General features: G+C 42.2%; 1 protein-coding gene across 6 annotated transcripts in view; it reads right to left on the reverse strand.

Annotated features, from left to right (window-relative positions):
• The window catches only part of LOC135199344 (high affinity cAMP-specific and IBMX-insensitive 3',5'-cyclic phosphodiesterase 8B-like), a 187,675-nt gene that overhangs the window by 62,386 nt on the left and 112,212 nt on the right, over positions 1–13,077 (reverse strand). For 4 of the 6 annotated variants that reach the window (XM_064227291.1, XM_064227289.1, XM_064227290.1 and 1 more), the window contains one exon: positions 3,189–3,280. In XM_064227291.1, coding sequence (XP_064083361.1) covers positions 3,189–3,280 — 92 coding nt within the window. Of the gene's footprint in view, positions 1–3,188; positions 3,281–6,034; positions 6,395–13,077 lie in introns of those variants that run through there. The other 2 variants (XM_064227294.1, XM_064227293.1) reach the window with 2 other exon arrangements.

A 13,077-nucleotide genomic window follows, 5' to 3' on the forward strand; every position in this document is an offset into this window, starting at 1 on the left:
ATATCTAATCCTTCGGGCCAGCCCTAGGAGAGCTGTTAATCAGCTCAGTGGTCTGGTAAAACTAAGATATACTTAACTTAACAGCTCTCCTAGGGTTGGCCTGAAAGATTAGATATTTTGACGTGGCTAGCAACCTATTGGTCACCTAGCAATGGGACCTACAGCTTTTTGTGGGATCTGAACCACATTATATCGAGAAATTAATTTCTAATAATCAGAAATAAAATCTTCTGATTTCACGTTGGCAGAGCAGGGGATCGAACTCAGGACTACCGAATAGGTAGGTGAGCACATAAACCACTCGTCCAACGAGGAACATGGTATTAAGAGGAGACAGTTTAGCCTTAATAACCCTGTCAAGTCCCTAGAGTGAATGGGGTATTCGAAACCTGTCCAGCTAAGGTGAGACCAACCAGTTTCTTGTAGCATAACGGTAATCCACAAGGTTATGGGCACAGAAATCCATGAGGTTAAGGCACGGTAATCCACGAGGTTATGGGCACGGTAATCCATGAGGTTATGGACACGGTAATCCACAAGGTTATGGGCATGGTAATCCACGAGGTTATGGGCACGGTAATCCATGAGGTTATGGACACGGTAATCCACAAGGTTATGGGCATGGTAATCCACGAGGTTATGGGCATGGTAATCCATGAGGTTATGGACACGGTAATCCACAAGGTTATGGGCATGGTAATCCACGAGGTTATGGGCGCAGAAATCCACGAGGTTATGGGCGCAGAAATCCACGAGGTTATGGGCACGGGAACCCACGAGGTTATGGGCTTGGTAATCCACGAGATTATGGGCATAGAAATCCATGAGGTTATGGGCACGGCAATCCACGAGGTTATGGGCACAAAAAACCATGAGGTTATGGGCACAGCAATCCACGAGGTTATGGGCACGGTAATCCACGAGGTTATGGGCACGGCAATCCACGAGGTTATGGGCACAAAAATCCACGAGGTTATGGGCACAACAATCCACGAGGTTATGGGCACAAAAATCCACGAGGTTATGGGCACAACAATCCACGAGGTTATTGGCATGGTAATCCACGAGGTTGTGGGCACGACAGGATAGAGGGCAGAGCTAGCATGGGATTTTTAAACTGTCAATGCAACACTGACTACACTTCTGCACAGACAAAATATTATCACGTTAATGGTACTTATTTATAAAATACTTATAATATTTCTCGAGTCAAAACAGCACTTTATTTAAAGATTATTCAGCTACGAATGGGGTAATTCTGTCCTAGCCGATTTCTTGGGCTTAATTCGGATAATTCAGTAGCTGAATGTGTTAGCTTGTAATGACTGACGGATTATACGTTTTCAAGGTATGCTGTTCCTCACCCTGTAGGGGCCAAGAACCCAATTTATTCTGTTTATTACTGCAATAATGAATGTTCACCTGCAAGGGCTAACACATGGACATGGGGTTGTAGAAGAAAATATGTAAGATGAGTGTAAATAACGCTAAGATGAAGGGAGAGAGCAAAGCAAATTTAGCCTCAAGGCAAATCATTTGGGAGTAGTCAATCTCCACGACGAAGCTGGTCTAAATATTAGCTTTATTTTGCAACTCTTCAAGTAGCACCTCTGCGTTACTTTTGGGGCAAACTGGACATTTTTAGGATATAGTGTTTCTTTGTAAGCAAACAGACCACTTTAAACTGAAAAAGCTAAATCTAGAAGCAACTACTAAGAAGGGGGAAGGGAATGTCAGGCCAAGTCCACACCCTCCCACAGCTTTCGTTGATCAGCCGAGAAGCAGATATCCCAAAATCACTTGGTCAATTTTCGTTATATTACAATAAAAAATGACTCATTCTTCTACCTCAACCCAAAGAACTGATGAGGGAGGACAGTTGACCGTTAACATAACAGCAAAACCAATGCAAAGCACATTAATGGAGGAAAGAGAGACTTGATTTGATTTCTTTTACCAAAGGGTCAAGAACAACTGACTAATATAATATGTGGCAGGTTGGTAACGTGGGATTGGCCACGAACATTTCGTAAAGAGAGATAATGTCAAGTTAATTCTACTTAGCTTTAAGTCAAGTGGTTCCCAACGTAGGGTGTACATCCCACCAGCGGTAACCTGATTTTTAACGAGGGCAATTTGAGAATGTTTAAACCAAGTTCATGGCCTTTTAGGCTTCCTCTACAAAGGGGGAATCATGCTTTTACAGGCAATTAGGTGGGGCATGGCCAAAAAAATGTTGGGAATCACTGCTTCAAGTACACCAATACTCACATAAGAAATGGTGTATGAGTGCGTCCATACCACAGCAAGACATATCATAAATACAGTCAGCAACCTATTGCCTTTACATCTCGAACAGGTTGAAAACAGATCGATGAATCCTGGGAAAATCCCATGAAGCACTTCTTACGACTACCAAGTCGTTCTTGTTTTTTTGTTTGTTTGTATGGTGTTTTTACATTGCATGGAACCCAGTGGTTATTTAGCAACAGAACCAACGGCTTTACGTGGCTTCCGAACCACGTCGGGAGTGAACTTCTATTACCAGAAATACACATCTCTCACCCCTCAATGGAATGCCCGAGAATCGAACTCGCGGCCACCGAGGTGGCAGGCCAAGACCAGACCGACCACACCACTGAGGAGCTCCAACAAGTCGTTGACTTTTTATGAACCTGTGAGCGATGCGTGCACAATCGGCTAATAACATGCATTTAGGACATACCTTACTGCTGTTTGGAATTTTCATCTAGCTATCACAATGACGAAGAGATACAATTAACTAGTGTAACATAACGAATATCAACCAAGTAATGCGAAACATTTCTCAAAACTGGGGACTAACCTTGTGTGGTGGTACTTTGAACTTTCCACATAAAGCAAGATGCACTTCTTCCCTAGACTACAGATAGCTTCTCAGCTCAAATACAAAAGATGAAACGGAATATTGTACCTCTGCTGGGCACAACAGGCATTAGCCAGGATCTACTTAGCTTAAGCCCGTGCCTGCCCGACCCCTGAATTAGGTTAGGTTAGGTTAGGTTCTCCTTTTTCTGACAATGTTAGCAGGCTTCTTCTCCCAAAATATTCTGGTATATTGAAGCACAGCTCCTAATACAAGAACTACTAAGCTTACAGAAACATGCACTTCTAGAGTGACCGGATAAGATGACCGACAAATGACTGACCTGGGGTGGATGGGGGCGGTCCCAGGCTTGTGTGTTAGTCGTGCAACTCAGTCGATTGCAGCCGTGCTGGTTCACTGCTATGCTTGAGGGACCTGGAATGATAACAAATAGAAATTAACAACTATACAATAATGAAAAGACAGGAATAACAAGGAACCTGACACTGACATATCTAACAATGACCTTGACACTGATATTTTTCTCATTCAGTTCTTGTTCAGACCTAATCCCAGTTTCTGTTGGACTTGTATTTTTTTTTAATTTTTCTACTCATTCTTCTCCTACTGGGATTTCGCTGCTGGACTTCAAATTAGTGAAAAATAAATAAACAAATAGAACAAAAGTTACTTTCAGATAGAACTCATATTCAGCTCACAACGGAAAGAAAACCACATCTTTAGAATTGACTTTAGGGGTAACAAATGACAAAAAGTTTAGGTCTTGTAGAACTGAAAGATAAAACTTAGCGAGAGAAAACTCTCCTACCATCTAGCTGGCTTCAACTGGTTTTTATCATACGTAAAGTTAATGTTTAGACTTTGGTTACATGCTTAGACTGTCGCTTCCAGCTTAAGCTACTCTGACCTCATTGTGATGTGTTTTTTGTGCACAATAGTGTGGAATCATCAAATGCTATTAGGTACTACACAGGATAAGGTGCAATTCAGTTTGACTTTGCCAAAAAAAAACTAATACTAGAGTTTTTATCATAAACACAAATAGATGCATTGTGGTTATTACAATTACATATTCATAAGTTTATAAGTAATTTTTCTTTCTGTAGTCTAAGTTTAATGTTTTTCTTTAAAAAAAGGCCCATAGAAGAAACAGAAAACCGATTGTGCCACTATATCCCGATTATTATACAATGACTCTCGCCTTTGTGCCAAAAAGGAGAATTGTGGCAAAGGTGATAATTATATGGGGGTAAAAAGCTTTTGGAAAAGGTAGGAATCTTCGAGGTAGTATTCCGTCCTGACTTGCTCTCTTCCCGGTGAGGTCTTTCAAACCACTCTTCACAGGAGACAGATAACAGCAAAGTCCACCAGACCTTAGATTAAAAGATGGTGTTTTAACCTGGGATTTGTTCAGAGGTGGTTATCTGGCAGTCGGTCAGGCTGAATTATCGTTTTGATCGCTGAGTTCGGGACAGCCTTGCCATCCAGCGCTATTCTGACAAGTTCGTAGTCCATATAGACTACGTCCAGTTGGCTATAAGTCTATAGCTCTCGAGAAAGTGCAGTATTTCTTCCTCATATCTATACATTTCAACTTAAAATCAATCCTAAATCACTATGATACAACGGGGCAGACAGGTCTTGTCACCCCTGGTAAAATGTATCTGAATTCGACAGATTTATGTATGGATGAGCTCAACTTGTGCATGTATGTGTTTGTGTAGTTTTATTGGCCCTCACAAGGCAGTGAGTAAGACGCTTGCCTAGCCAGCTAAGGCTTGGTTCAGCTCTTGCCTGGGGCAGATGAGAGGAATAGGAACGAAACACTTCTGCCCTGTGAAGGAAGGAAAAATGCTAAAACTTCTTCTCGAAAGCAGAAGCAGGAGAAGAAATCTAATTTATGGCAAAAGAAGAGCAGAAACAGAGGCTGGGCAAGAGCATCTTTGCAGCCCATCATATCGGAGCACACGAGCTAAAATCTGTCAGGACCATGTTTTAATTTCAACTAAGGGGGAAGGAGTGTAGTACATCCCCAGACAGAAGAGAGAGAGAGAGAGAGAGAGAGAGAGAGAGAGAGAGAGAGAGAGAGAGAGAGAGAGAGAGAGAGAGAGAGAGAGGTAGGTTAGCGTAGTACTTCGGCAAAGTCTAGGCTTCCATTCAAAAGGGCCATAGCTTAATCACACCCTGCTACCAGTACTTTGACAAAGCAGAAAAGCAGACATAGTTGGCATACAAAAACTTGTGACAGACCACAAAGAATAGATATGCATACTAGTTAACACTTGACATAATGTTTTCCCAGGAAGTATTCCCCTTTGGGGAAATGGCTCATTGATAATGATAATAACGGTTTATCTCTTTCTCCTGTGAAAACTTAATCCTGGTTTTAAAATGTCACAAATCTTATCGTGAACTGAGGCACTGAAGGGGAGACTTCTGACATCAGTTTTTTTTTTTTATCTTCTGAAATCTTATCAGACATTCCTCTTCTTAGCTTCTAGAAGACTTAGTCATGCGTGATTACCACGGAGAAGAAGAAGAAGAAGAAGAAAAAGAATACTGAGGTTGCCATTAATGGAAAAGCCTCCAACTGTTTTTGCAAATGACTGTTACAAACAATTTCTCCAGTCGTCGAAACCAGTTACCGACAAGTTCCACTTACAGAGATGTCCATTAAATCCCATGATTCAGAAACTTCTGTAAAGGTCACTGATAAGACCCCTATCTACTCACAATGCCGTACAAATTCAATGAAGAATGATTGACGGCAAAGAAAAACTAGCGAATAGCACTCTGTGGGTAGAGAGAGTACATTCCACCCACAGGCCCCATTAAAGAAAAATGAATCAAAATACACTAAAATATAACTGAGGAAGATTTAACTGGCGGACATGACTACATTAAGAAGTATCAATCCACTTTCAGGATCTGTAGATGAACGTAGGACAAAGATGTAATGTTAATCCACCACTGCCAAATAATTATTGGGCCGAGTCGTTATGTTGAACTGATATCCATCCACTTATGGTAACCAATAGTGAACAATTATCCATTGCAAATTTTCCGTAAGAAAGTTAGTTCAGAAAAAAAATATTAATCAACGTTCCAGGTTTGAAATCCACTGGAAGAAATGTCCGTGTTCCTCCAGACGCTCATAGATTTACTCACATAACTCACTGGAATCTTGATTTCCTTTTCGGCCAAAAACAGGACCGCAACAATTCATGGCGTTGGTGCTAAACCCAAAACTCCTTCGCTTTTCAATCTTCCCACAGGGTCTGCGTTTTGCCTCAGACCACTGGGCAGTTCGAGAATTTCCTTCTTTCTCCAGTCACTGCAACTTCTTCCCAGGACACCAGCCATTTCATGCTGGCAAGCACCAGACAGTGGCCTTGACAGCTGAAGGTATTTTTGCTGAGGACATGCCCAGTCTAGTGCAGTCTCAAGACAAGTGCTCACTAAGTGGATGGAATCTCCAACAGCAAAAATTGCTATGAAAAGACAGCATTCGTAAGAAATGACATCATCCAGATCTTATCAGGTTATCACAGCTTAGGCAATCCCAAGTTACTTACGCACTCACGAAGGTGACAATAGAACTGATAGCGTATCTGATAACACTCAAAATCTCTCCCTGGGTCCCTGTCTGTATCATGACAATCTCTGCTGCCATTCATCTTACTCGAGGAAATGTTGTGCTCATGTCCCAACTGCATAATCTTCAGAGGTGAAAAATGAATATTACTTCTACTTTCAACATCCTCCTCCTTTTATCTGAGAGCCTTAAACTTCATTAGGCCAGTGGGAAGAGAGATTTGGAGGTCATGAGTAACCTAAGATGGAGTCATTAGACCATTTCCAGAAAGACAGTTAGAAATAGGTACGGCAATCCAAAGATCTCCAACACCAGAGTTCTCTAAGTACAAAGGCCTATGGGGCAGACAACCCAATGCCCTCTTCTTGCACAAAAAAAAAAAAAAGAGGAGGGAAACTGAGTTATAGAATTTGTCTACATAAATCCAATGTCCATTACGAGATCACACATTGTGGGGGAAGCAGAACCCTGTTCCCTTTCAAGTTAGGATATAGAAGTACATTATATTCCTCTCCTTCTAAAAGCTCACAGGCTGCTCAGCATAGATCCTAAGAAGATGTGACATTCCAGCATTTCAATGGGTTACTGTCTCAAGCACAAGGGCCCTTTAGGAAAGGAAGATTAAAACACTTGGGAAAAGTGGATTTCTTTCAACGTGTAGACATCCAGAAGTTTTGCCAACGGAAGTTCGGAAACTTGAGGTAATGCAGGGTTTAAAGGAAATTGTGAGTAATGATGTTCTTCTTTCCCACCGTTATCCCTACATTAAGAGGTTGGTTGCCTGATGTGCCTTCTCCACTGCCTTCTATCAAAGGCATCATCAGGCATGGATTATTGTTTGGCAAAGGGGGTTTTTATGACTGCATACCCTTGCTGTCATCAACCACAGTTATCGGAAGGGGGCCTAGCCTTTGACTAAAAAGTAGGACTGCAAGGCAGCAGTTTCCAGAGATATTGGCGGTGGGCCTAGCCTTTGACTAAAACGTAAAACTGCAAGGCAGCAGTTTCCAGAGATATTGGCGGTGGGCCTAGCCTTTGACTAAAACGTAAAACTGCAAGGCAGCAGTTTCCAGAGATATTGGCGGTGGGCCTAGCCTTTGACTAAAACGTAAAACTGCAAAGCAGCAACTGTCCTTTTAAGTCGCCTTTTACGACACACGACCTACAGTGGTAGTATTCTTAAACCCCTAACACAGGGTCAAACTTGTGAGTAATGTTACCAATTCTCAAATAAGAGCAAGAAAAAGAAGAATAAAACCCTTCTGGATCTTTCTTTTCAGCCTAGTCCCGTTTCTGTAGGGGGTCTCCATTTTGGACGAACTGCTTCCATCTAAGTAGTACCTCTGTGGGGCGCTTCCGCTTCGTCAAGCCCCTTCTCTTTCTCTCTCAAGTGTTCCCTCACACAGCCTCTCCATCTCTCTCTCTCTCTCTCTTGGTGTTCCTTGGTGTCTTCTACCCTGCACTTCCACCTCCATAGCATTTATACCTTCCAAGATGGAATTCCTCCTTTCTCAGTTACAGGTGCCTGTTAACATCTCCTCCTCCTCCTCCTCCTCCTCCTCCTCTCCCACACATTCTTTGATGTTTCAACCGCCTTTGCTGACCCTCTGATATACCCAAGAAAACAAGAAGCTTTCTGGCTAACTTACAGCAAATGATAGACAACTCTGGAGCTAAGTAATCGCCAGCTTTCCCCCCAAAACAGGAGAAAATCCCATTTGGGTCCATAACTCCATAAAGACAAAGGTTGAATTAGTCTTAATTTCATGGAACTGAAAAGCCAAATGGATCAGTCTAGTTCAGCTTACTGACCAACCCGTGTCAAAAGGGTTGTCTTGTTCTTTGGATTGTAAGTAATATAACCATCGGGTTTAAAAAAAATGATGAAGGACCCATCTCAAAAGGGTTGTCTTTTACTGAGGATGTGAGCAGTGTTGCCAACCATCTAAGAGATCCTTACCCTACCTAGGCACTGAAATGACCCTACTTTCACTGTCATATTACCCTACGCCCGGCCTTAAGATATAAATATTAATAAATTTGTTGCTCATTGGTTACTTTTAATAAAATACGAGACAAGAATCTTGAAATTACCCTTCTACATTTTGCTCTGATTTCGTGACATTACCCCATTACCCTACAGACACAGATTTGAGGCCGAATTACCAAATATGCATAGGGTAATCACCCCACGGTTCGCAACACTGAATTTGTGAGTAGCAGAGCTATAGCGTTAAAAAAAATAGAAATGTTGAGTCTACCTACACCAAAGAGTGCAGATGTAAGAGTAGCCTACGAGCAAGTATACAAGATTTGTGTCTTTTACAGTTAAATTGAAGCATTTTTTCAGCTGAAGCATAAAATCTCGTTGACACTTTTATTAACATGTACGGTACGGTAGAGGCGGCATTAACTTATACCTCTCTGGAGAGACAAACGGCCTCCTCGAAGCGCTGTCTGCAAGTCGTTGGAGGGTGCTGTCAGGTGTTCGCGTCACTTGGGTACTAAACAAACCATTTATCACTTATAATTCCTCTTCAATGATATTCCCTTAGTAGCGACATTTGTAGCTTAATGTTTTTACCTACTGTATATGTATATGTATATATACACATGTATATGTATGGAGTGACAATATTAAAAGAGACACTGATGCTATCCCTCACACACAGAGATAAAGAGATCCACCTCAAATATAATCACCATTTCCCAAAGATTTTTATTTCGGCCCGTCCCACTCCTCCCTCCTCCCCCTCCAACCCCATCCACCATCTAACATCAACCTAATTAAATATGAACCACAATCTTTTGTCCAACCATCACGGTAAACAAGCACACGATTTACGTCACCAGTAAAGGTGAGAGTCGAAGGGAGGAGGCGCCCGACTCCCTCCCACTAACACAGAGTTTTAGTGAGTTAGTTACACTAGTCGCAGTTTGTCCCCCCCCAAAATAGTAAGGGCGGTGAGAGGAGGAGGAGGAGGAGGAGGAGGAGGAGGAGGAGGAGGAGGAGAGAAGAAGAAGAAGAAAAAGAGAAAGAGGAGGAGGAGGAGAATAAGAAGAAAAGGAGGAGAAGAAGATGAAGAAGATGAAGAAGTAAAAGAAGAGGAACAGAAGGAGGAGGACGAGGAGGAGGAGAAGAAGAAGAAGAAGAGGAGGAGGACGAGGAGGAGGAGAGAAGAAGAAGAAGAAGAAGAAGAAGAAGAAGAAGAAGAAGAAGAAGAAAAAGAGGAGGAGGAGAAGAAGAAGAAGAAGAAGAAGAGAAAGAGAAGAGGAGGAGGAGGAGGAGGAGGAGAATTAGAAGAAGAAAAGAAGAAGAAGAAGACGAGGAGGAGGAGAATAAGAAGAAGAGGAGGAGGAGGAGGAGGAGAAGAAGATGAAGAAGAAAAAGAAGAAGAAGAGGAGGAGGAGGAGAATTAGAAGAAGAAGATAAGAAGAAGAAGAAGAAGAAGAAGAGGAGGAGGACGAGGAGGAGAATTAGAAGAAGAAGAAGAGGAGAAGAAGAAGAAGAGGACGAGGAGGACGAGGAGAGGAGAAGGAGAGGAAGAGGAGGAGAAGAAGAAGAAGAAGAAGAGTAAGAGGAGGAGGACGAGAATAATAATAATAATAAGAAGAAGAGGAGGAGGAGAAGAAGAAAAAGAAGAGGAGGAGGACGAGGATGATGATGATGATGATGAAGAGGAGGAAAAGGGGACGTTTTTTCTCATAAATAAACAGACAAAAGAGGCGAATACAGCTCCCCTTCCTTCGTCTTAGGAACTAATGTCAACTCATTCTCACAGGCAAAGCTTTCTCTTGTTTTTTTTTTTTTTTACATTAGATCTTATATATATATATATTATATATATATATATATATATATATATATATATATATATATATATATATATATATATATATATATACACTGCGTACGTACGATACAGAGAGAGAGAGAGAGAGGAGAGAGAGAGAGAGAGAGAGAGAGAGAGAGAGAGAGATATCGAAGCAGCTGCTTCACGAAACGAGTGCTAGAGAAGGTGGACAGCAAGGTGGAAGAAAGAAGAGGATACGAACGGAGGTGCGGTAAGAGGAATTGAAAGAAAAGGTGGGGGGGGGGGGGGGGGGGGGGGGGGGGGGGGGGGGGGGGGGGGGGGGGGGGGCGGGGGGGGGGGGGGTTTAACGCGAAGAGGACCTTCAGCGGCGCCTACAGTGCACCGCGCGAGATGCGCCGACGACGGAACGATCCATCCACCATCCCCCCAAATTACATGAATGACGAAAGGTGATGTAAGTGACAGAGAGAGGACGTCAAATTAATGCAGTGTTCAGGAGAAGAAGGAGAGGAGGAGGAGGAAAATTGGAGGAAAAAGAAGAAGAAGAATAAGAAGAAGAGAAGGAAGAGGAGGAGGAGAATTGGAGGAAGAAGAAGAAGAAGATGAAGAAGAAAACCGTAGTAGAGAGATCATCTTTAGTCGCCTCGACCCCCAGAGACGCGTCGAAGAGATTTTATTTATTTGACTTTTTTCTTCTCTCTCTCTCTCTCTCTCTCTCTGTGGGGAGGGGGGGGGATGGGTGTTGGAGAATCCATTGTAATCCTCGAGTCTGTTCCAGGTTAATTAGTCTAGAGAGGAGGTGTCGGTGGAAGGCCTATATAGTTAGCTACCTGCTGTCCCGTCAGACGTTTGTTTCTGGCCAGCCACTAAATTTGGTATTTTGACACTCTCTCTCTCTCTCTCTCTCTCTCTCTCTCTCTCTCTCTCTCTCTCTCTCTCTCTACGTAAAAATGGTACTATAGACATATATATACATATATATAGAAATACATATTTCAAAATTACAGGCAGCAATGAAAATAAATAAAACATGGCAAATAAAACAAATAAAAATAAAAACTTCGGAGCAATAGAGTTTCACGTACAGCATCTACGTCATGCCGTACGAAACTCTCAGCCACAGCCCTGGTCGTGGCGCCTCGTGTCTCGTTGGTACATAACGTACCTTGAGCCGTGGCATATGAATGATCATGGCTAAGGGGTCTGGCGCGGAGGGCCAGTACCGCCGGGCCAGTCTCTAACGTGTATGGCTAGCTATAACTCTAACCTTGAATAAAATGAATCTACTGAGGCGCAGCACTGGGTTGGGCAGCTACTGTATGTGTGTATGTGTGTGTGTGTGTGTGTGTGTGTATAATATCACTATCAATATATATAAGGCAGTCCCCGGCTTACGACGTTCTGAGGTTACGACACTTTTCAATTACATTCGTCAGAAATTTATATTATTTCCAGGTTTACAACTCATGTTCCAGGGTTACTCTACTTACGGTGCCGATCTCACAGACGAAATATGACTCCAAAAATGCAAAATAATCAATATTTTTAGGTTTTCTTGATGAAAAATGCAATAAAAATGCAGTTTACATAGTTTTCAATGCATCCAAAGCATTAAAAGTAAGGTTTTCATAGGATTTTTTTACTATTTTCCGGCTTACGACGCGTCTCAAGAACGGAACCTGTCGTAAGCTGGGGACTGCCTAAACACTATGAAAATGGCATTAATGAGTGCTAATGCTTTGCCAAACATGTTTTAACATGCGACATCATCAACCCTAGCCCCCATGAGTACCATCTCACTTCCTGCTGTACATCAAGAGACCATAGCTAACATGACTTCCGTTCTGCCTGACGTTAGGTATAAACCAAAAGTCCCCTAGACAGTCAACAAGTTACAACAGCCGCCAAGATGAACAATAACCCCCAGCTGTGTAATTGTTATAATAACCTGAATTGCTGTCGTTAGTTGGTTCGTGAAGGCGTGAGTCGTCAAATAACTGAAATATGTGTTATGTGGTTGCGCTGTGTTTTAGAACAGAATAGCACGTGGACTTCATGCCAAAGGCCAAGCACTGGGACCCATGCTAGGGACGCCACTCAGCACTGCAGGGGAAACTGAGAGCCAGTTGCACTAGCAGAGGGTTAAAGAAAGTAAGGTGGAAGGAAAAGAATATGAACAGAGGTCAAGTAAATAAATGATAGACGAGGTAGCTAGGTGCCGAACGGACGCTGCAAAGACCCTTAAGAAATGCCTACAGCGAGCCATGTGAGGTGCACTGACGATACTATATCCCCCTATGGGTTCATTGTATTTCAAAATGGACTTGTATAGAATTTAATGTTTATGGAGATGCTGTCGGTGCGATGTAAATACATCTGCATATAAATATAAACCTACTGGTCACTTTTTACAGCCAGCAATGCCCTCTGGACTTCTCGATTTCTTTGCACCCTTTGGAAATGCTTGTCACTAGAAACCCTTAGATTCACATGCAAGAAATATGAAGTCATTCTGACTTCTGTAGCAGGATTCGAACCCGCATCCTGATCAGAACGAACCCACGTTACCCACCTGACCATGTGAATGAATGCCATAATTGCTTGACATCTTGTACTTGGATCTAAGGCTTTGTAGTGACAAGCATTTCCAAAATGTGTGAAGTATTCAGAAAGTTAAGAGGGCATGGAGGTTACTGCAGTTATATAAAGTACATATCTGGTAAAAAGTGACCGGTGGAGTGCATATATATATATATATATATATATATATATAATATATATATATATATATATATATATAT

This window comes from Macrobrachium nipponense, chromosome 25 (genome assembly GCF_015104395.2).
Source record: "Macrobrachium nipponense isolate FS-2020 chromosome 25, ASM1510439v2, whole genome shotgun sequence".
NCBI lineage: Eukaryota > Metazoa > Arthropoda > Malacostraca > Decapoda > Palaemonidae > Macrobrachium > Macrobrachium nipponense.